General features: G+C 37.1%; 1 protein-coding gene across 1 annotated transcript in view; it reads left to right on the top strand.

Annotated features, from left to right (window-relative positions):
• plcd4b (phospholipase C, delta 4b) overlaps positions 1 to 25,043 on the top strand; it is a 32,466-nt gene that overhangs the window by 6,168 nt on the left and 1,255 nt on the right. The window contains exons 2-15 of the mRNA XM_059342695.1: positions 596 to 649; positions 800 to 958; positions 4,118 to 4,346; positions 5,258 to 5,387; positions 5,470 to 5,701; positions 7,805 to 8,006; positions 8,117 to 8,261; positions 11,283 to 11,435; positions 15,391 to 15,570; positions 19,134 to 19,290; positions 19,936 to 20,052; positions 21,152 to 21,330; positions 22,732 to 22,864; positions 23,003 to 23,152. Coding sequence (XP_059198678.1) covers positions 631 to 649; positions 800 to 958; positions 4,118 to 4,346; positions 5,258 to 5,387; positions 5,470 to 5,701; positions 7,805 to 8,006; positions 8,117 to 8,261; positions 11,283 to 11,435; positions 15,391 to 15,570; positions 19,134 to 19,290; positions 19,936 to 20,052; positions 21,152 to 21,330; positions 22,732 to 22,864; positions 23,003 to 23,152 — 2,185 coding nt within the window. The 5' untranslated portion in view covers positions 596 to 630. The remainder of the gene's footprint in view (positions 1 to 595; positions 650 to 799; positions 959 to 4,117; positions 4,347 to 5,257; positions 5,388 to 5,469; positions 5,702 to 7,804; positions 8,007 to 8,116; positions 8,262 to 11,282; positions 11,436 to 15,390; positions 15,571 to 19,133; positions 19,291 to 19,935; positions 20,053 to 21,151; positions 21,331 to 22,731; positions 22,865 to 23,002; positions 23,153 to 25,043) is intronic.

Here is a 25,043-nt window from a genome sequence, read left to right as displayed (position 1 = left end):
TTGAAGAATGTCCAGAACAGCTATTTGGGTAATTATACCATGATAAATGTACTTCATATTGAGTACAGTCAGAAGAATAAGTCAAAAGAATAAGTGAAGATGTATTTTATACAGTAAGAAATATTTCATCCAATGGTTTTGTATTGAAATGATAATTGAAACTCATTCTCATGTTAAGTTTAAATATGGAATACATTGAACATAGGATGATTTTTTGACACTTACTGAAAGAAAGTGTTAAATAAATATAACTGCAGAGAAAACAAAAGGATCAACACACTGTTGCCCTGCTTCATACTTTCTTGATTTTCAGGATTACTATCTGTCAATCTGCCACTGCGGTACCCCATTTACATGTATCAACAGGGAAGTTCAGTATGGAGAAAACTTTTTACCTTTTAAAGGGAACTACTAATGTCCTCTCTTAACAACAACTTCCCTGTTGTTCCCTGGTTGTTGCTAAAATTGTGCAATAAGGATTTTTTATCATGCTGTTAATATTTGTATTTAGGTAGTTTGTGCATCAGTTTTGAGTGAGTTTTAAGAAAGAGGGAAAAACATCTGGAGCAATTCACCAACATCTGCTTCTTTTTAGCAGCACATTTCCATTGGCATGATTCAAGAATAACAATGGATCCTGAAGGTTCACGTGAGTAAATATTATTCACTCAGACTCAGACTAGAAACACTGTGATGATTTTGCAATTCATTTGAAAAGTTTATGGTTCATTTGTCATTGGACCTAGTTGGAAAACCTCATCATGACCACTGAGCGTTTACAGTATATGACTCTGTGCAGGCATCCAAGATGACCCAGACGTCAAGGTGATGATGGCAGGGTCAATACTGCGGAAAGTGAAGTCACGATCATGGAAGAGGCAGCGGCATTTCCGCCTTCTGGAGGACGGCCTGACGATTTGGTACAAGTCCAGATGGGCAGGGAAAGTCCGCAACACTTGTGAGTACAGCAGTGTGCGTGCATGTCTGCATGCATGATTGCAGAGAAGAAGTAGGAAGAAGGAAGAAGTATTCAGATCCTTTACTTCAGTAAAAGTACTAATAGCACACTGTTAAAATTACTCCACTACAAGTAAAAGTCCTGCATTCAAAACTTACTGAAGTAAAAGTACAAAAGGATCAGCATTAAAATGTACTTAAAGTATCAAAAGTAAAAGTACTCGTTAGCAGAATGGACCCACTCAGATTGTTTCATATATTCTGAATATATCATAAGATTATTAGTAATGATGCATTAATGTAAGCAGTGTTTTAATTTTATAAATGTATGGCTCATTTGAACTACTTCATATACTGTCAGAAGTTTAATTTAAAAAAATGTCTCATGACTTTTAATGTATCATGTTTTTCATGTTAAATCTCAACCTGAAGAGTAACTAAAGCTGTTGGCTTAATGTAATGGAGTAAAACATAAAGTTACAAATGTAGAAATACTCAAGTATAGTACAAGTACTTCAAAATTGTACTTAAGTACAGTACTTGAGTAAATGTACTTAGTTACTTTCCACCACTGCATGATTGTACATTTTTACTGCTGTTTTTTGCGTTATGGTTATGATCTTCTTGGTCAATCTCTAAATAAATATATTAAATATATGATATACATATTGGAGTGTCTGTTAGTCCAAACAAACGCCGAACAAGACATTTTTAATGAATAAAATGTTGAAATAAACTTTCATTAAGTGACAATACAGACTGAAAGGGTCAAAGTTATGAGACCTAACCGTTAAATGGCCTAAAAAAACCCCAAAAACTTTATTGCACATTGCCATGGATAATATTGATATTGTTCTGCTTCTCTGCTGAGGACGCCTGGTCTTGTTAGTGACCTGTCAATCAAAGGTAGCCACGCCCCAAATCATACGATTCTTTATCTTCTATTTTCTTCTAATTGGGGCCATTATTTAAATTATTAACAACAAATTGTCTTGAAGAAGATTTTTTTACCAGCGATTGAGACCATAGTGTTGTCCTAAATTTTTTTTCTAAAGGTCATAAGTCAAGTGAGAAGTTTCCTCATTTTGTATTGAAATGAATGGACCCAAATGCTTCTGCAGCCGCCATCAACACCCCCTGCTGGAATTTTCTGTAGAATACAGCTTAAGACACTTCCTGGTTTGCCTCCATGCTCAGACCAGGAGGTTGCCTAAAAACAAACATTTAATGAGGTATTAAAGGGGGCATGGTTGAATTGTAAGGGGTGGTGCTAACTCGCAACAATAACAGAGGAGCTCTGCTGAGAGCAATGATATCTCCCACAACAGTCTATGACTGGCAATGGTACATTCATTCATGTGGAAGTTATGCGACACCCTGTTTTTCCCAGCTGTCCTGTGCAGCATGGCCAACCTTTCCACAAAATCATGTGCAAGTGGGTGTGTCAATTTGTAAATTAGACATCTTTTTTACGATAGCCCACTCCTGCTGCCATGCCTCCTTTTAGCTAATTAACATGAACCCAGACATCCCTTCTCTCACACACACTTGATCTCCATGCCAAATTTCAACCTCCTCTCTTAAAAGGCACTTAGTGGGTCTAAGTGCCCTTTAAATTATGACTGATATTTGGGAGACAGCTAGGCGGCAGGTGAGTTGGAGGTGTTGCAGTATGGGGGGGTGGAAAGGTTTTGAGTTAGCACTAAAAGATAGAGGAGTTGAGTGCAGCAGGACAGTGGAGTGTTTGGGCACCAGCAGGATAGAAGTGGTTTTGAAGGGACAGCTGCTCTGGCCAGTAACAGGTTGATGATGTCAGTCAAGACCTCAGTCAGCTGCCCAGCACAGGCCCTGAGCACGTGTCCATGATGACATCAGGGCCAGCAGCCTTATTAAGCCTGCTCAGTAGTGCACATGCAATGGTGGAGAAGAGTGAGGGGCTGGTGGGCTTGATGGCTGCCTGCTGATTGTTCCTGTCAAAGCCTGCATCAAAGATACATTTCATCAGGAAAAGAAGCGTCGGTTAGCATAAGCTGCTGGTTGGTTTATAGTTATAGTTTAATTCGTTTCAAAGCTATTTAGGAATTTGTGCTACTAAAGTAAGATATCAACTGAAATAGCAGAGGTGGGACCAAGTCATTGCAGGTCACAAGTCTTTGCCATCAAGTCCGGAGTGAAGTCTCAAGTCAAGACAGGCAAGTCTCAAGTCAAGTCCCAAGTCCTGCAGTCCTATCTTTGGTACCATTTTTGCCAACTGGCGCCGTTTTTTGACAGTTCTTCTTCATTGGTTATCCTGCAATTTGATTGGATGGATGCTGTCGGATCAAAATAACGTGGACGGAATTTGATTGGATGTTTTGCCGACAGCAAACGTCAGACACACACAGATATTCACAGCGAGAGACGCACACATTTACACAAAGAGAGATAGAGCGGTCCTTAGGAACATACTTTTTAATCTTTGGGTTTTGGGGAAAGTATAGTCTTTTCAAGTCAAAAGGCTCAAATCCAAGTTATTAGTCCAAGTCGAGTTGCAAGTGTCTTTAAATTTTTTTCGAGTCGAGTCAAAAGTCATCAAATTCATGGCTCGAGTCCAAGTCATGTGACTCGAGTCCACACCTCTGCAAAATAGGTCCCTTATTAATCAGTCTTGTGCCCCTGGTCCTGCAGGAAAAAATTGCAAACTTTATTCACATAAAAATCAGATGGTATTACTTTATAGGTTCCTGGGATAAGTTATGGAGCTGTCGTGTATGCAGGGGGTCATTAGGGTCCCAACAACAGATTTTTGCCCAGGGGACCCGATACACTTTAATCTAGTTGTGGTGTCCTAATATCAAGGCTTTATGGGGACCACAACAACAATAGTTCCTGACCAGCCCCAAGCTCTCTAAAACCTTCGAAATGTATAGAAATGAATGAAAATAAAGGGTCTATAATCCAACAATAAAGAATATATATTATTCAATATTTGTTGTCCTAAAAACAATCCTGAATGAATTAATATTAATAATTCATTTTACTTAATAGGGCGCCTTTCAAGGCACTCGAGGTCGCCTTTGAGACAATTATATTTTCTGACTCAAACTTTAAATGGAAACATGTGAATTAAATAATCCTCCAAACTTTGAGCCACTTCAACCATACACTGATCATGTTTCAGTCTCCATTGCCAACGTGGAGACTGTGCGTGAGGGCCACCAGTCGGAGGTCCTGCGGACCATCGCTGAGGAGTTCCCCGCTGATCTCTGCTTCACCTTGGAGTTTCACGGTCGCCAAGGCAAACTGGACCTTGTGGCCGAGTCACCGGAGGTAGCCAGGGCCTGGATCCAGGGGCTGCGCAAGCTGATTCACAAGGCTAAAACGATGGATGAGAAAGAGAGGATCGACCAGTATCCTTTACTGTATGCATCACTGTGTTTGGTTCCACACTCTGCTGTTCACATGGAACCCTTCTCCACCTCGGCCTTCAAAGTTCTCGTTACAGACCATACCGCAGTAGGGTTCAATCTTTGGACAACTCCAAAATATGTGGCCATGACCTGCAACAAAAATTTCCACAAAGCCGCCACCAAGGTTGTTGTATGCCAATTTGTCTACTCTTTACTCTTGGGGTGTTAAAAAAAAAAAAAAACTCTTTCCATACCAAAGAGCTGGTGGAATTGTGTTGCACCTTGCACATGTTAAACAACATCACTTTTTATTTGGTCCATTATTGCATTATGGTGAGGAAGCTAGGTAACTACTTCGGTAACACTTTATATTAAGGTCCTTGTAATAACCATTAATTAACAAGTAATAAGGCCCTTGTAAGTCCTTACAAGATGCTTATTAACATTATTGTGTGTTTATAAGCTTATATAAGTGTTAATAATGGCATTACAAACACCCATGACCCACCCATTATGTCTTTGCCATGCCTTTATTAATCTTATTTTGTTTGCTTATTGATATTAAAATATACTTTATTGCCCATCTAAGTTAACTATAAGTTAACTATGCTTTTTGCAACTACCGGATCTAAAGCGAGAACAATGCCTTATTACTTGTTAATTAATGGTTATTAAGGACTTTATTATAAAGCGTTACCACTAATTCTATTGTGAAGTTCTTTTTATATCATGTTACTGAGCCGAAAAAGAAACAACAACAAAAAAAAATCTTGGTAAACCATTCGTGGCATTTCCTCACAGAATTCTCCAGCTGATTGTGACAATTTTGAATGGGAAAATGGATTTCCCTCAAATTTGAATTGTTCTTCCACATCACTGTTTGTGAGCTGTTTCCCTCAGCATCCTCTCAGGTGGATCCGGGACTGGTTCAAGAAAGCTGACATCAACAAAGATGAGAAGATGAATTTCAAAGAGGTGCGGAAACTGCTGAAGATGATGAACGTAGAAATGAACGAGGAACGAGCTTCGGATCTCTTTAAGGTGAGCCTATTTGGATTTTGTCGCTCCTGGATGGAAATCTGCACCAAATATACACAACTGAACCTCTTCTTTATTTCCACAGATGGCCGACAAGTCAGAGAGTGGCTTTTTGGAAATGGAGCAGTTTGTCGATTTCTATAAGATGCTGACTGAGAGGAAAGAAGTGTTGAAGGTGTTTCAGGACTACTCTGCAGATGGAGAGAAGTTATTGTTGGACGAGCTGAAGAACTTCCTGAGTGTGGAGCAGCAGGAAGGAGAGCAGAGTTCCCAGCATGCTCAGGAGCTGATTGACCGCTATGAACCATCTGAATCAGGTAAATGATGGATGTGACTGACAGCACTGTATCTTTTTGCATATCACACATTTCTGAGGACAGGCTGGACCTCAAGGTGAGTTGACTGTGTGCCGCTTATGATTTTTCCCTTGAATGAGTTCATGACTCACTCACTAATGTGTTATCTCATTTAGCGGAAATAGAGACTTGATTTTACATCTCACCTTGTTATGCAAGATGTTTTGGGGGTTTCAATTGTTATCAAATAGGCAAACTATTTCTTCACAGTTGTTAGTGTGGCTCCGTCTAGTTTTACTTGAAACGCACACTTCAGTTATGGAGCGTGAGGATGTAGTTGACGCGTGTTTTAAGCCGAAAAAATTCCACAGTTTCTTTCTTATGGTTTTTTGAAAACCTTTCATTTCAGCATGACAAACAATAAACTGCAGCAATCCCAAAAATAATAATAATTATGAGCACGGTCAAAAACTAGTGTGCTCTCCTCGTCTCCATAATCCTAATTAAAACAAAGTATGCAATTATGACGTTACACAAGTCTCAGCCAATAAGAAGAGTGCAATTCCTACGAACCAATAGGCATTCTTACAACCTCAATAAAGAACTATGAACTACAAATCTGAATTATTTATCAGCTTTTCCACAATATACAAAATGACTCTAACAACAGTTAAATGTCTTTTTTAAATGTGTTTTCGACACCCCATAACATGTCGATAAGACTGTTGAGTAGCAGCCCAACCTCTTCAGTCTGCCGACAAATAATACAATTTTGTGTGGATATGATGAAGTTGTAGGTAGGGTGGGAAGGGAGGTGGATGGGTCAAACAAACCCGGACTTTCACACAGGAGAACAGCATTCGGGTCCCATGTGAAAATAAAAGTAAAAGATGTGATTCAAACATCACTTAACTTTCACGTTACGTTTTACGTAACTATGTCACTTCCAGTAGTCAAGTCGTCCTCATAACTACTCCACTTCCACCATTAATTTACTTTTTAAACAATTTTTTTTTAACGCCTTACCAGGAACTTTTTTGCCCTAACCCTAGACAAGTGGTTTTGTAGCCTAAATTCAGCAAAACTGCAGCTTTTTTTTTTTACAACAGCGAATATTACATTTATATATTATTATAATGGGTGTCAAAATGAATGCGTTACTTGCCACGATTACATTCTTAAAATACATAAAGCGTTGGAAAATATTAACGCAATTAAGTCATTTCATTTTCCTACTTCCTTTGTGGAGCAGCTCGCCAGAGTCTAATTTTTCCCACCATAGTCTCATATGCTACGCTAACATCACATTTCAAGCTACTGAAAGTATATTATTATTATTATTATACACTTTTCATAATATAAAGTTGTTTTACGTTGCTCAGCAGACCCCCAACTCTCCTCCCTCCTCCGAGACATGCACGCACATTCACACACTTACCTACAGCCTGGGGCTGATGGGAACAGTTGGGCATAAATCAAAGTATTAGATATTTAAGAAAACTGATTTGACTATGATGCTAGATGAAAACTTGAAAATACATAAAATGCTAATATCGAAAATAGAATATCTTTCAAAGTTAATGTAGCATTAAGATATTTCACATTAGTAATACACTTGCAGTTCATATCACTCATGGTTATAGTGTATGGATACCTTTCTTTTCAGCCTTTTTATATTTATTAAACACCAGAAACTCTGTAATTTGTTTTGGTATGTTATGGTATTTGTCAAGTTGTTTATTTTATTTTTTTGTCTCATTTATTTATTCACCTATATTTCTATTTTATTTATTATTATTACTATTATTATTATCGTATGTTCTTGAAATGTCTTGTGACATTTGATACACTTAAGTGGACATTCAACACTGACATTATATTGTGTATACTTTGTTTTGATATGTCATATTCTGTGTATAATTTTTTATTTATTTGCCTTTTATTATTATCTTTATTATTTGTGTATGTATGTTATTTGTCACTCTGAAAATCGACAATAAAAATATTTTGGAAAAAAAAACAAAACACCAGCAACTCAGCAAAGACATTTACCGTACGACCTGTGCTGCATCTTGATCTGTGAATATTGAAGTCATACCTTATCGTATCATACCCTCTGTGCAGCTAAGAAGCAAGGTTTCATGTCTTACGACGGCTTCCAGGCCTACCTGTGCTCACAGGAGGGCTCCATATTTAAACCTGAACATCAGGAGCTTCATCAGGACATGAGCCAGCCGCTCAGCCATTACTTCATCTCCTCCTCACACAACACCTACCTCATGGAAGACCAGCTGCGAGGACAGAGCAGCCTGGAGGCATACATCCAGTAAGGGCACGGGCATTATGGATGGAGATAGATGGAGGTTTAAATGATGTATTCATAGATTGAAATGTCAGTTTTAACTTTACTTTAATTGTGTTCGTGTGTGTCTACAGGGCCCTGAAGAGGGGCTGCCGTTGTGTAGAGGTGGACTGCTGGGATGGCGCTGATGGGGAACCCGCTGTGTATCATGGTCACACTTTCACTTCCAAGATTATGTTTAGAGATGTCATTTCAACGCTGAAGGAATACGCCTTCAAGGTGAGCAGCACTGAGTCCTTATGAATGGGGGGTTGGGGCGTCCCGGTGGCTCACACCGGTAGAGCGCTAACCATGTATGCCATGTGCTGCGGCGGAGCCGGGTTCGAATCCGGCCTGAGCTCCCTTTGCCGCATGTCTTCCCCTCTATCACCCCCTTTCTATCTCTCACTATCAATAAAGCAACAAAAATGCCAAAAAAAATAATCTTTAAAAAAAAAAAAGAATGGGGGGTTCACTAAAATGACACAGACAACATCATCACTGGTAGCCAGCTATGACTCCTACACTGCAAAAAAGGCAACTTGTATTTTTTGGCCTAAAACAGTGATTTAATTTGGTAAAACTTGGAAATAAAAAATTACTGACATTTAGGGCAATAATGTAAGTTTGCACAACAAAGGAAGCCAGTTGTCTGCTCAAAAACAAGTTTGGGAGTTGTTGTTACTTATATCTTTAAGTTGGGGTTCACAACAAGGGACAATAGTTCTGCTAACTCTTATTTCTTTGTTGTGAAATTCGGTCATTAGCGAAAGCTAGCGGCTAACTGATGCTAGCGGCTAACTGACGCTAGCGGCGCTGCTTGTTACAGCTACAAGAGTAGCCATTAGCGTATCAATGCTAACTCAAAATTGTGGTCGTAACATTAGCTGACATTTCATAGCGGCGTTACAATCGTGCCAGTTGAGCAAACTCAAAAACAAAACTTATAATATTTAGTTTAATTGTCCAACTTAAAATTTTATCAAAGATTGTTGCCTTGAAATTTTGAGTTCACCCAACTTTTCTTTTTTTGCAGTGTAGTCAGGTTTTCCTATGAATCGATCAGTTCTCCAGTTACAGACCTCGGCCTTGGAACAGAAGAAATAGTTCCAATAAAAACTGTTTAAACTGTGGATTATCTAGAACAAATGTTACTAAAAAAAATTCTGTTGATATTCTCTAGTGTTCTGAGCACCACAAACAAGTGAATTAACCCATAATAACCCAGACCCACTAATCCTTAAAGTAAAAGTATGGGGGACATATAACACAGACCAAGTGAACCACATAGAACACATTTATGATGTTTTAATTTTTTTTTAAATCTACCCCTAAATGTCAAAGATCTGTGATATGACATATATGTTAGATTGGGCGTTTATGGAAGTTATGTTTATGATATTTCTTATTTTAAAATAAATAAACTAGACACCTTTTCTGCTCACAGAAACACAAATTTGCCTTTTTCTTTGCATCTCCACAACATATATCGAAATTGTGACAGGATAGGATAGGATTATTTTTTGTTTATATTTGGTCAAATGTATTTAGATTAGAATTAGAATTGTTAAATGGGTTTAAACTTAGCCTAGTAACAAAAAAAGCTTTTTGAAATTAGCTACTTTTTTCACATTTCTGTTTCCAGTCTCGCACATATTTTGGACAAGTCAGTTCTTGTCACAGTAACACAGTGACACAGTCTTGCTAAGGGATTTAATCAGTTAAGGTGAAGCATAAAGCTGAATATGGGAGATTCTGGACGATTTAAAGTGTGTGTTACACGCGTGTCACCGTGGGTTCTTATGGGTTAAAATGGAAAGTATCTTCATGGCCACACACCACTAAAAGAAGCTATGAAAAAAACTAGTTTTCTCCAACCGTTGAGAGCGGTTATTAATCCCTCTAACGGGACTGTGTGTGTGTGCCCAGAAAAGTGTGAAGCACACTTGGAGCAGTTGGTAACCCTCCCTGCTCCTGGAATCTAATGTACCCCTGCTGAGTGACCTACATGGAAAACAACCAGGAACTTCTCACTCTGCTCAAACTTTCCCTCTTGACATTTGGAAGACATGGCAAAGACACTGTTTTGGAAGATTGTGGAAACTTAGGCTCAATGGAAACTCAATACAATACTTTTAATGCAAAAAAAGTGAGGTTTTTTTTACACTGCATATTTTTAACCCAGGCCTATGCTTAGACCTGGGTTGACCTAAGCCTGGGGCTAAAGGGTTAAGCTACGGCTCACAGTGGCAACTTATAAACCTACAAACTCAAGGCTAACCCTACTCTGAAGCAAGGTCAGCAAGCCTTATGCAAAAGTAGGGTTTAGCCCACAATGTGCTAGTGTGAAAGCTTTCCAGGAGTCATCCTGATCCCTGGCAGTGTGAAAAGCCTCAGGCTCTGGTCACACAAATGCACAGTGGTGGAAAAAGTATTCAGATCCCATACTTAAGTAAAAGTACTAATACCACACTGTAAAATTACTCCACTACAACTAAAAGTCCTGCATTAAAAAGTTACTGAAGTAAAAGTACAAAAGTATCAGCATCAAAATTTACTTAAAGTATTAGAAGTAAAAGTACTCATAATGCAGAATGGCCCCATTCAGAATGTTTTATATACTCTAAATATATTATTAGTGAAGCATTTATATAAGCAGCGTTGACATTTTCTCGAGGTATGGCTCATTTTAACTACTTAATACACTGCTATGTGCTTAAATAAAAAAAAAAGTATAGTAAAAAGTAGAGCATCTGCATCAAAATATAGTGAGGTGAAGTATAAAGTTACATAAAATGGAAATACTCAGGTAAACTACAAATACCTCAAAATTGTACTTAAGTACAGCACTTGAGTAAATGTACTTAGTTACATTCCACCACTGCATATGTGATTTTAACATTTGCAGCAACTCGCCTCCTGTTTTTTTCATTCTATACGGGCAAAATGACGAATAAAACATTCACTTCCGAAGGAAATTCACATCTTCGCGTCGCCTGGATTTCTGCCGTGGTGAACTTGACCGGTGTGTGTGTGTGTGTGTATTGTTGACCCCACTTGGCTGTCAAATGAACTGCAAACAAGCACACTTATATCTTTGTGTCCCACACACTGTCCACTTGGTTAACAATGTGTGTGTAAAAAGAGGCTATTTGAAGGGGCAACTTTTAGAACATGCAGTGTAAAAAAAGCACTTTTAAGGTAACAAAAACAGATAAGATTTAATAGCCAGTATTGTATCTTCTCTTTCCCGTTTCATAGGTTTCAGACTTCCCGGTCATCCTGTCCCTTGAGAATCACTGTGGGGTCGAGCAGCAGAAAGTCATGGCCCAGCACCTTAGCCAAATCTTGGGAGACACACTATTGAGCACCCTGCTGGATGGGCAGGTCCCTCAACATCTTCCCTCTCCACAGGTTAAAATATGATTTTATTTATTTTTTGTGCACTTCATAGGTTGTGGCACCCTGGGTTTTATTTGTCCTTTTCACCTTTTATGAAACTTTTACAATGGAACAAAATTTGTTATTTTCTGGTGATTATTTAAATACAATTATTTCCCCCAATGTTATAAAAACAGGTGAAAAAAAGTTTTGGCAGGTGAACATCTTACCGATGGGGTCATAATGATTATGGCCACGAGAGGCCAAATTTCACCTCTAACAAATGTTCTAAATAGGAATAAAAACAAAAGCATTACAACAACAAACACTGAGAAAAAATCTGCTTTCACAGATTAAACAAATAGTAACTTAGAAAAATGATCCTATCCTCTTTTTCCCACCTTAAGTTAAGTCATAAACATAGGAGAAATCAATTCAGATCAGACATAGAAAATAGGTCACGCAGGGCTTCCACACTAACGTCCAAATGTCAGCACAACTTTTTGGTTCTGACTGAAATATCTCAACAATTATTGGACGGATTGCTGTAAAATTTCAAAGAGTCATTCATGATCCCAAGAGGATGAATCTCTCTGACTCTTGTGATCTCTCGACCTTTTCATTTAGTGTCAAGGGGATCACATTTAGGATTTTGATTGTCTTGTATTGTTTGGACCACAATTGGATGTATTTCCATTAAAACGTGTAGACATTCATGGTCCCCAAAGGATGAAATGTCATGTAGTGATCACTATCTCCCCGGTTACAATTTCAGTTCGTCATATGGACATTTATAGCAACTGAAGATAGTAAACATAGTAAGCATTATACTTGCTAAACATCATGTTAACATTGTCTTTGTGAAGATGCTAGCATGCTGGTGTTAGCATTTAGCTTCACTTTATCCCACATGGGATCGCTTTGGGCTAACATTCCATCAAAATTTAACATTAACTACTAAAATAAATGCTCATGTTATGTTTCCAATTAATTAAGTGGTGTGAAAATAGAGTCTAACTTCTTATCTTTCAAACTGTATATTGTTTTAACCGTGTACGTTAGCCTTGGGTTTACCAGAATCGGCAAAAGGTCGCTAACGCCGGTGAATCAGCCGCATGCTATCTGTATCTCATATCGAACACTTTCATCTCCTCGTTTTAAAACAACAGGCCCTGCTGATTTTTTCGGGGGAAATTGAATTTTTCTGGGTAAGCCAAATAAATATAACCGTTAACAACACACCTGGACCGTACTTCCGTCTTTCAAAATAAAATACAGAACAGTAAAAATAAAGATGTATGACGCTACTTTTTAAGATGGTTGGCCAAGGGCTCTTACTTCTTTCTCTCACCAGAATTACTTTCCTATTGTAATTAGACATGTAAATCTCCATGTACAAATTACATTTCACACATAGATTGTTAAATATGTAGCTATTAATCAATTATACCTACACTGGTGGTGGTGATCTTATTTTAGGGTGACCAAGCCTTTGTGAGACTCTTCTATTATTTATCTTATTGCAGTTATTAAGAGATATATTGTTGAAGCTAGATTTTCTAACAGAAGAGTTCATATTTAGAACATTGTTTCATATTATTTATTCATTTATTTAAAAAGAGTCTACGAGAGCTATTATTTTGTTACAAGTTTTTACAGATTTCATTTTATTTTATTACAGAAGTTAATTTTGCACCATTGAAGCATAATAAAGCATGTTCATCAACCTCCGAGAAGCCTGTCTGAATTTGTGTCTCGAGGCCGCGCCGATTGTCCTCTTTTTTGGAAATCAAAATATGGTCACCCTATCTTACTTAAAATGATCGTGAAACACCTGAAAGTGCGGCATTGAAGATGTGTCCGATCAGGGATAAAAGCACCAAACCGTGTCTGATATGGGATACAGTTACTCTAGTTTAAAGCAGATATCTGTTGACGTACAGCCATACAGAGTTGATAAGATGGCTGTCTTGTTTTATGGTGATATTATGGTGACATCCTGTGTCAATATGTGTCTGTGTCTGTCAGTGATTAACTTTTAAGACTAAAAAGTTTTCAGGCAATACCCAACTTGATGGGAAAAACTTATTGTATCATTAAGTATTCAAGACATCTTAAAGTTTAATGGTCCATGTGTGCTTTGTTATCCATCTTCCAATGACCCTGAAAGCATAACCATTGTATAACCTCCAAACACTTTTCCATTAGACCACTTAGGACAATCAATGCTAACTTGAAGTAATGGCAAACAAATGCTGCGGGAATTCCATTAAGGATTTTTATCAATTAAGTAGTTGTGTATTGCTGCATTTACTTTTAGGAGACAGTGAAGTGCAGGAAGATGGACCACCTTCATGAGTAGTCTGGGAACTGAACACTCAAAAACTGTGACCAATGAGTTTCCTGTCAATCTGTTTTATGCTGGGTGATCCAATTCATTCCACCATTCATTCAGCACATTAAACTAAGATTAATTATTTGTACTTTCAAATGAACATAAAGCTATTATCATATACAATAGGGGTTCCCAAGCTTTTCTTTAAGACACACTAAAGTATCAACACCACCCATCCAGTTCCAAATGTTTTACTTTGAATTTAACATTAACGGGAAGCTATTTAACACTTCAAAACATTTTAGAGTATAGTTAGAGTATATTTTCATCAATTAAACCATCAATGTTTAGTTTAGTTTGGTCAAGTTTGCACATGTACAGGACCAATAATGTATAGCCATTATTTTAAAGCGTTTACACATTACTTTTAGCTTACAGTTGTTTCTTTAATTATTTTTCACACACTTCCAAAAGGTTTGTTGCATCAGTCTACTCTACAGATGGAGAGCAGGCAATTAAAATTGGTTCTGAAGCAACCATACCAGCACTGCACAAAAGCATATGATTTGCGCTATTAACAACACGAGAATTAAATTATGAAAAAAATAAAATAATAAAAAATAAATAAATAAATAAATATATATATATATATATATATATATATATATAGTATAGACATTGACAAGGGTCAAAATAATAATTTTAACCTGTACAAATCTCCAACTTTACCTCTAGATACTCAGATAGCCTGAGGAAGGATTTTTGTTACTTCTCAAATCAGCACAGACCAGTTTTCAGCTGTGCTAACATAATGCTCAGGTGTTTTAATGATCAATGAGCCTTTCAACACTATAAACGTGGATTAACACAATGTGCAACTGGAATTATATGATGGTTTACCACATTATCTTGTAAATGTGTGAGTTTTATGTCATAAATTTGTGAGTATAATCTCGTAAATTTGTGAGTTTTATCTCATAAATCTTCTAAATAAGCCGTTTCCAGTCACTTACCACATTAACAATGTCTAGACTGTATGTCTGTTATTTAAATTTAAAGAAATTGTGATTTTCTTTAAAAAATAAGGACATTTGTAAGTGACCCCAAACTTTTGAGCGGTAGTGTATATACATTTTTGGTAACACTTTATATTAAGGTCCTTGTAATAACCATTAATTAACAAGTAATAAGGCCCTTGTAAGTCCTTACAAGATGCTTATTAACATTATTGTGTGTTTATAAGCTTATATAAGTGTTAATAATGTCATTACAAACACCGATGACCCACCCACAATGTCTTTGCCATGCCTTTATTAATCTTATTTTGTTTGATTATTAATATTAAAATATACTTTATTGCTCATCTATTATAAGTTAACTATAAGTTAACTATGCTTTTTGCAACTACCGGATCTAAAGCGAGAACAATGCCTTATTACTTGTTAATTAATGGTTATTAAGGACCTTATTATAGAGCTTTACCACATTTTTTTCTAATCAAATTGTTATATTTATATTTTCACTAAATTAGTTGAGCTAAATCACAATATTCCATGAACCCCCCGATAACTGTAGAACACCTCGTGTACAAGCACCCCCAGCTGGGAATCACTGACAAACTGTCTCTGTATCTGTGTCGGTGTTTTTTAACAGGAATTGAAGGGGAAGATTTTGCTGAAATTCAAGAAGATAAGCACTCCAGGAGACAGTGTGGATGAAACCCTGACAGATGTCAGCGATGAAGAAGAGATGACCGACGGTGAAGCTGATGAGAGCCCGTCAACAGAGGAACCGCCTGCTGAGTGTTCCAACCAGAACGGGAAGAAACTAGAGGTGAGGTGGGAAAAATCGATACAGCATAGTATCGCGATATTTTGCGTGGCAAAATTATATCGATACATAGCCGCCAAACATTGGTATTTAGCGTTCCGTTAATATTTTCACCATTTTTTTTCCTGGAGGCCATAATGGGCTCATTTTTAGGAATATACTGGAGATCCTGGTATCATATGAAACTAGAAGATCTAAGAATCTATAGGCACCATGTGCATAATAATCGATTGGATGCAGCATTGGATATTTTGCGTGCAATATTATATTGATTCATGGCCGCCAATATCAAAATTAAGTGTTCCAATGTCTGGCGGGCCGGCAGTATTTTCGCTGTTTCTTTTCCGGAGGCTGTAGTTGTCTCACTTTAAGGATTATACTGGTGTACTATATAGGTACATAGGTACACCTGACTATACAGGTATCATATGAAACTTGAAGATCTAAGGAATCTATAGGCACCATGTACGTCAGATATCGTGTTGGGAAGTTGTCGAAATAACGCTGCAAAGTTCGGCTTTTTTAATGTTTCATTCCAAAACATTGAGAGCAGTGAAGCTTGTTGTTTGTGAAAGTTTGATAAAATGCTGCAGTTGTTGTCGTCCATACATGTTTGATATCAGTTCAGTTCAGTTTGACTGAATACTTTGTTGGTCAGTCTGTGGGTTTGACTCTCATTGTGGAGAAATAAACTGAAGATAGACTGAAGTGAGATGAATAGACTGAGAATTTTCTCTTATTTGACAAAACAATTCTTGACTGAATTTAATTTTGTGGACACAAAATGCAGTTAAACAGTTAAATTGCAATATATTGTATCGCAATACTCTCCATATTGCAAAAGGCTTAAAATCCCAATGATATTGTATCGTGACTCAAGTATCGGGATAAAATCGTATCGTGGCGCCGATACGCTGATTCACACCTCTAGAAGATACAGGAACTTGAAAATGTATGAAATTTCATGTAAGATCTGAGATCCCTTGTTTTATCTTGATCTCTTTTTATCCAAATAAGAAACGCACATTCTCATTATCGATAGTGGAAGTCAGTGGCGGTTGTAGACCAATTTTACTGTGGGGGCCAAGGAGGGGCCAGTGTTTAATTAGAGGGGCACATTAAAAATCGTCAAAAATTATATTTAACCATTCAAAACCTTTATTTTCGCTAAAAGTCTCATATTTGGAAGAACTATATTGATTGAAGCGATGAGACTTACCAACATTAACAGTTATTTTTGTACGACAAAGACATTTATCTTTTTTTTGCACAATCACTTTTTTTATTTTGAAAGTGCAGTACAGTGAGAATGATCTTTATATTTAGCTTTTACTGCACAATTAAACTATTATACAATGTACACATTCTGGGTTCCTTTTGTGTACAATGAGATATTGTTTGAACAAAAAATAGGTCAGAATTGTTCCGTCGTTCATGGTTATAAATTTATCATTTTATTATTGATTTTACACAGGGGCCACAGCAGGGGCCAAGGGCTTCTTCACAGGGGCAGTGGCCCCTAGAGGCCCCTGTGTAGAACCGCCACTGGTGGAAGTTAAGAAGACAGAAAAAAGGGAGTTATATGAAAAAGTGATGGTAAATCAAGACAGAAGTGAGAGGAGCTCAATTGTAGAGAGAGTCAGGAAACTGGGTTGGGACATTAGAGACAGTGAGGCGAGACTGGAGTAAAAGAAGGAAGATAGTGAATCAAAAAAACAGGAAACAGAGATAGTTAAAACAAGACAGATATGGGAGAAAGAAAACAGCATCCATGGCTGGAAAAAATCTCTGGGCCCTCAGTGAACATTTATCTGTTTGAAAAGATCAAACACTGCCTTTCATATTTAACTGGAAGCATTTGTGGTTATAATGATTTAATTAGAGACGATGAGGGAGAGAGAGGGAATTGTCATTATCTGGCTCAGATTTGTTAGATGCTTTTAAAGATTTGATTATAATATACATCTCTGAAATGTTTTTCCCCTTAAAATAATGCTGTTAATTACTGGCAAGTCGGTAATTAAATACATAATAATTACTCATTTAAATTGTCCACTACTAAAATAAACAATTGAACTAACAGCACTGAAAAAGTTGGAAATTAGAAAATAGATATCTGGTTATTTGCCCACAATAAAAAGAAAAAATTGAAAAGTGTAGAAAAAAAGTGGAAAAAAGGAAGCTCTGTAAAGAACTGCACAATGAAAATAATAATAATAATAATAACAATAATAATTATATAATAATACAAATAATGAAAAAAACAAGTAAATAATAAAAATAATAATGTAATAATAATAATAATAATAATAATAATAAAAGCAATAATTACATAGAGGTTTGCCCCAAATTTAAATAAAAAAGCCAATAGTTGGACATTTTCTTTGAAAAATAACTGTTAATCCAGGAATAATGAAACAACCACTAAAGACTCAGTAAACAGCTCAATATTTGTATGTAAAAAATATAAATTTAAATATTTATTAACTGCTGAATATCCACATAATCATGTAATGATTGCTTATGTTGGGTTTATTGTGTTCATTATCACGATTAAGCAACATTTTTCTGATGTAGTAGAAAATAATAACGCTAAACCTTAAGCTTAACCTAGTTAATTGCTATTTTCTTTAAATCTAAATAAACACATCTGACTTTGTAATTATTAGTTGATTGTGTAATTTTTAGGACTTTTTTTCACACTGTGTTGTTGCAGTCTTTTTTTTCAGGACTAGACTGAAGATGTAAAATAATATGATAAAACATTGTTGGCTGCACGACAGGGTAATTATTATTTAATTAGTGGCCTCTAATTTAAAGTCGGGTTTCCTTCAAACCACTGGTCTGGTCACCCTATATTAATTATTAATGGTTGGATTGTTGACAAATTGAATGTCCCACTTTCTCTTCTTTTAAAGGAAATCTGAAACAATGGCTCAAATCACATCAAAAGTGTGACCACTAACTGGACTTGAACATTACTTTTTATTGCATAGTTACAACCTGTCTGGGTCTGGTATGTGTTGTGTTGTGTGTGTGTTGTCTCCTCTATTTATATCTTACCTATGTACTTGCTGTCTTTTATATTTGTATTTTTTTTTTTTTTTAACTAACTGCTAGAGTTAGTGAGTAAATGTGAGGCAGGGGGAGGCAACATTTGATGTGAAAACTACCACAGCGTATTAGGGCCATTGTACTAATTCTGAGAAAAAAAGTACAGATTTACGAGATAAAACTCACAAATTTCTGAGATAAAACTCACAAATTTAAGAGATAAAACTCACAAATTTAAGAGATAAAACTCACAAATTTATGAGATAGACACTCACAAATTTAAAAGATGAAACTCACTTATTTACGAGAGGAAACTCACAAATTTATGAGATAAAACTCACTTTAAAAAAAAAATTTTTAGGGACTACGGATGCAAACTAGCAGCCTTGCTATAATCCGTCTTATTTACAAAGATGTCTATCGATGTTCATTAACGTGCACTGTCCCTATCCAAAAATAAAGTATTCAAAAGTATTAAAATTTTTTTTACATTTTACTCTCTCCTTTTGCAGAAAACCAAGTCCAAACTGGCCAGCGAGCTGTCAGACTTGGTGATTTACTGCAAGAGTGTCCACTTCCGCGGCTTTAAGCACGCTCGTACACACAGAAAATGCTTCGAGATGTCCTCGCTCTCTGAGTCCAAGGCCAAGAAGCTGGCTAAGGATGCAGGTACCTGAACATTTACATCACTAACTGACTAACTGAGGGAACAGGTCTTTGTTCATGCTGGAGTTCACTGCCTTCAGTATTTTGATTTGTTTGTTGTTGTTTTTTTGTTCGTTTGTTTTCTTTGCGGGAGTAATAGAAATTCTCAGATCTAAGTTGTTTGATATACTATGGTTGACTAATAAGAAAATAAGTAAATAAATAATAATAATAATAAATAATAATAATATATATATATATTTATTTGACATTAAGTGGCTCTATATAGAGATACAATTTCTTATTTTTGAAGTGTTGAGTATCAGGGGATAGGCCTACTCCCTTTTTTTTCGAACCAAAATGATATAAGGAAATGCTTAGTGAATATTAAGTTAACTGGTTCTTATTTCTATCTTATTACTTAAACGGGGCAGATGCATGTATATGTATAGGGCTTTATACACTGTATGTGTGTAAATGTTTATATGTTTATGTACATCTGTTTAATGGTGTCTATGTGAGTATGTGTATGAATATGTATATGCATCTAGCCTACGCTGTTGTAGTCTATGTTGTTTATTTTTTTTCGGTTCGAAAAGAAGAATTAATAAAAAAAAAAAAAAAAAAAGAGTAATACAGTGACTTCACTCTCTTCACATCTATGTTCAGCGACAGATTTTGTTCAATACAACAGCCGGCAGCTGAGCAGGATCTACCCCGGGGGCTTAAGGACACACTCCTCCAACTACAACCCACAGGACATGTGGAACGTGGGCTGCCAGATAGGTGAGGTCGCCCTCTGCTGGTGAAACCAAACTTTGCTTCAGCAAAGCAATTTCAACATTAAAATAACAACAACAAACAATGTGACGTACATAAATATGCTGCCTCTTTTATGACACTATACCAAGGTGAAAAAAGTACTTGAGTTAGAGTAGCAGCCCTATAACCCGATAATAATATATCATCATTTGTTTACTGCTTTATATTTTGTAGTGATAATAATAAGAATGAACAAAGATAAAGTTAACAAATAAGTGTTAAATTGGAAATACACAAGTGAAATATAAGTACCTCAGAATTTGACTATAGTATAGTAATGGGTAACGCTTTATATTAAGGTCCTTGTAATAACCATTAATTAACAAGTAATAAGGCATTGTTCTCGCTTTAGATCCCTTTAGCTGCAAAAAGCATAGTTAACCGTTAACAAGTGCATAGTTAACTTATAATAGATGAGCAATAAAGTATGTTTTAATATCAATAAGCAAACAAAAGATTAATAAAGGCATGGCAAAGACATAATGGGTGTTTGTAATGCTATTATGAAGAATTATAAGATACTCATGAGGCTTTTATTAATGTTCTTATTATACATCTCTTATATCCTGCTATTAGCTGTATTATAATGCCATTATTAACACTTACATAGGCTTATAAACACACAGTAATGTTAATAAGCATCTTGTAAGGACTTACAAAGGCCTTATTACTTGTTAATTAATGGAAATTACAAGGACCTTAATATAAAGCGTTACCCAGTACTTGAGTACATGTATTTAGTTATATTCCACCACTGCAGGAGTCATTCTCTTTATGCATGCTCTGACTGCCACCCCCACCTCCTCCTGCAGGGAGGTCAGAGGTCAGGGTCAGAAAGAGGGCACCACCCAGCAGCTGGATGGGTTTTACAGGACAGATGTTTCCTGTTTCGAAGGCTCAAACTGACACCGTCTGTTCTGGATGAAAGAGTCTACTGGCAGACTTCTCAAATAACTTTGATAGCTAGATAGAAGACTCAGTCCGGAAAGTCATGTGATACAGCCAGACCAAAAAAAAAATCATACTTAATTGCATTATTTTCTTCCTGCTTCTTTCCCTAAAGTGGCTCTGAACTTCCAGACAGCTGGTCTGGAAATGGATCTGAACGATGGGCTGTTCCGGCAAAACGGCTGCTGCGGCTACGTCCTCAAGCCTGACTTCATGAGAGACGGCAACATTCAGTTCAATCCAGAAAAACCAGAGGAGCGGCCAGGCTACAGACCACTCCGCTTATCCATAGAGGTTCTTAACTGCATCACAGCCTGTTTGTTTAAGTGTTGCAGGCAGTAGGAAACTGCTAGAGTTAGTGTGTAAATGTGAGGCAGGGTGAGGCAACATTTGATGTGAAAACTACCATTGTACTTATTCTGAGAAAAAAAGTACAAATTTACGAGATAAAACTCACCAATTTACGAGATAAAACTAACAAATTAATGAGAGAAAAACTCACATTTACAAGATAAAACTCAAATTTAAGAGATAAAACTCACAAATTTACAAGATAAAATTCACAAATTTTTGAAATAAAACTCACAAATTTACGAAATAAAACTCACAAATTTATGAGATAAAACTCACAAATTTAAAAGATAAAACTCACAAATTTACGAGAAAAAACTAACAAATTAATGAGAGAAAAACTCAAATTTACAAGATAAAACTCAAATTTAAGAGATAAAACTCACAAATTTACAAGATAAAATTCACAAATTTTTGAAATAAAACTCACAAATTTACGAAATAAAACTCACAAATTTATGAGATAAAACTCACAAATTTAAAAGATAAAACTCACAAATTTACGAGAAAAAAAGAAAAAATAACGAGATTAAACTCACTACTTTACAAGATAAAACTCACAAATTTATGAGATAAAACTCACAAATTTTACGAGAAAAAAACTCACATATTTATGAGATAAAAACTTACAAATTTTATTAGATAAAACTCACAGATTTATGAGATAAAACTCACAGATTTATGAGATAAAACTCACCAATTTATGAGATAAAACTAAAAAATGTATGAGATGAAACCTCACAAATTTACGAGAAGAAAAAAGAAAAAATTACACGATAAAACTCACAAATGTATGAGATAAAACTCACAAATTTACGAGGAAAAACTCACCAATTTATGAGATAAAAACTCACAAATTGGCGAGATAAAATTCACAAATTTACGAGAAGAAAAAATAAAAAATTACGAGATAAAACTCACAACTTTACGAGAAAAAACTCACCAAAATATGAGATAACACTAACAAAATTATGAGACAAAACTCACCAATTTATGAGATAAAACTCACAAATTTATGAGATAAAACTTACAAATTTACTAGAAAAAAACTCACAAATTTACAAGATGTTGCAACTCCTTACTAATATGTGCGTGTGGCATTTGTGGTTGATGAGGTCAATGTGAATCAATCTGGTTCCATGTGCACCATTCAGTTTCTTTGCCCCACAAATGTATCGCTTGATAATCTCAGAGTTTTTTCTCCGAAAATGACCCCTATAGGCAATCGTAGAAAACCACTTAATGACAAAGAAAGAAGGAAATAAAACCAATATATTCTTCGGTGCAAGTAAACTAAAATAGAGTGGTGTCTATAATACGCAAACATGTCTGTGTGTTTATCAGGTGATCAGTGGGCAGCAGCTACCGAAGGTGAACCCGAAAGAGTGCTCTATCGTAGACCCTCTGGTCAGAGTGGAGATCTTCGGAGTGCCACAGGACCAGGCCAAGGAAGAGACCAGGTACATCAACAACAATGGTGAGTTTGGTATATACATGGTTTTTGATGATATGAGGGCCAGGATGTGAAAGAATCACGTGTGTGAAAAAGTATAAAGATAAATCGAACAAGAAATTTTGAAATTAAAGTCACTCATGCTCACTCCTCTTCCTGCAGGTTTTAACCCAGAGTGGAATGAAACTTTAAATTTTGTCATACACACTCCTGAGCTGGCTCTGGTTCGCTTTGAGACGGAGGACTACGATAAGGCTTCCAGGAACGACTTTATCGGACAGTTCACTCTTCCATTTACATGCATCCAAGCAGGTGAGCAAAGACTACAGCGAGCCAAAACTCAAGTCTACCAGTTACAGCTCGCTGCAGAGATTATTAGAGATACGATAAGTAGGATTTCCCTGAAAAATACAAAAATAAGCGCTACCTATAAATATTAGGGTTTTTCGACCGGGAGCCTCTAGAGCCACATCATTACATCACTGGTAATGTCTGTATATGTCTCCGCCCTATAAGTATAATACCAACGGCAGACTACATGTCTCTACAACACATCTGTGCTGCTCATTTTAATCACTACGGACACTAAATGAAAGATGTTAATGTACGACTTTGTTTTCAGCTAACGCTAGTGGGCTAGTGTTAGCCCAATAGCCCGCGAGTGTTAGCCCGCAGTTAAACAAATCAAATAAATGAGTGATACACCTCCATAAATCGCAAGCTTATTGCGGTGGAGGGGTTTGTGGGCTCCAGTGATCCTGGGAGCTGTGTTGTCGGGAGCAATAGCTCCTGGTAGGGTCTCCTAAGGCAAAGTGGTCCCAGGGCCAGAGCCAGACCCGGGAGGGAAGCACGTAGGGGATCGTCTCCTAATCCAACACGTCCTCTGTGGAAGAGGCATCAGTACTTATCAGTATCCCTGGCAGAAGTCGCTGAGGTAGTCAAAACGCTGCCTGGTGGCAAGACGCCAGGGTTGGATGAGAATGGCCCTGAGATGCTGAAGGCTCTGGACACTGTTGGGCTGTCATGGTTGACTTGCTTCTTCAGTGTCACTCGGAGGTCTGGGACAGTGCCAGTGGAGTGGCAGACTGGGGTGGTGGTTGCCATTTTTAAAAAGGGGGACCGGAGGGTGTGTTCCAATTACTGTGGAATCACACTCCTCAGCCTCCTTGGGAAAGTCTACTCCAGGGTGCTGGAAAGGAGGCTCCGACCGATTGTTGAACCTCAGATTTAGGAGGAACAATGTGGCTTCCGTCCTGGCCGTGGAACAATGGATCAGCTCGTTACCCATGCCAGACTTCTGGAGGGGTCATGGGAGTTTGCTCATCCAGTCCACATGTGTTTTGTGGACTTGGAGAAGGCTTATGACCGTGTCCCCCCGGGGAGTCTTGTGGGGGTTACTGCGGGAATATGGGGTACTGGGCTTGTTGCTACAAGCTATCCGGTCGCTATATAGATGGATGGATTGATGGAGTGATACACGTTTCAGTTGGTCTCTCTCAGCATCTAGTTGGTCTTGTTGGTCAGATAGCTCCACCTCCAGCCCGTGGCATAGCATTTCGCGGTTCGAGACCAGCAAAGAGTTGGTGCTGCAGTGGAACCAGTTTTCGCGGCCAGGAACCGGCTCTTTGGCGGTGGAAAACCAAAGAACCGTTCGCAATTGGCCTGGAAACGGCTCTGGTGGAAAAAGCCTATATCATGTGTGGGGGTGTCTGTATCTACGTAGACCCTGCCATCTGCCACAATTCTCTATATATATTTTCTACTTTTCTCTGTAGCCACAGTGAGCAGGATGTGAGGGCTAGACTAAAAAAATGTAGCGATGCCAGATAGTATGCTTGCATCCAAGAAAAAGCTATGAAAATGGCTGACAGCACAAAAAAATTCACAATAAAGTGGACAAGTGTTGCTGAGTCGGGGCTCACTTTGAATGCTGTGTTTACAAACTGCAACTGACAAATCCTACTCAATTGGCCTTTAAATAGATTAATTCATACCGGATGGAGGAGTCAATACTAGGGATGGGCATTTGGAACCTGCCAACTCGAGCATCTATATCTATCCATTCTATCTACTCCAGTAATGTATAGAAACATGTATACATGGGCAAAATAAAAGATATATATACAGTACTATGCAAGAGCCTGTTTTGATAACAGACACTTTTATTTTGAAAGGACGAAAAGAGACTTACTGTTGACGGTAA

Source organism: Centropristis striata, chromosome 10 (assembly GCF_030273125.1).
Source record: "Centropristis striata isolate RG_2023a ecotype Rhode Island chromosome 10, C.striata_1.0, whole genome shotgun sequence".
In the NCBI taxonomy this organism is placed as follows: Eukaryota; Metazoa; Chordata; class Actinopteri; order Perciformes; family Serranidae; genus Centropristis; species Centropristis striata.
The sequence above is the reverse complement of the archived record's forward strand: the minus strand, read 5'-3'. Positions and strand labels throughout refer to the sequence as shown.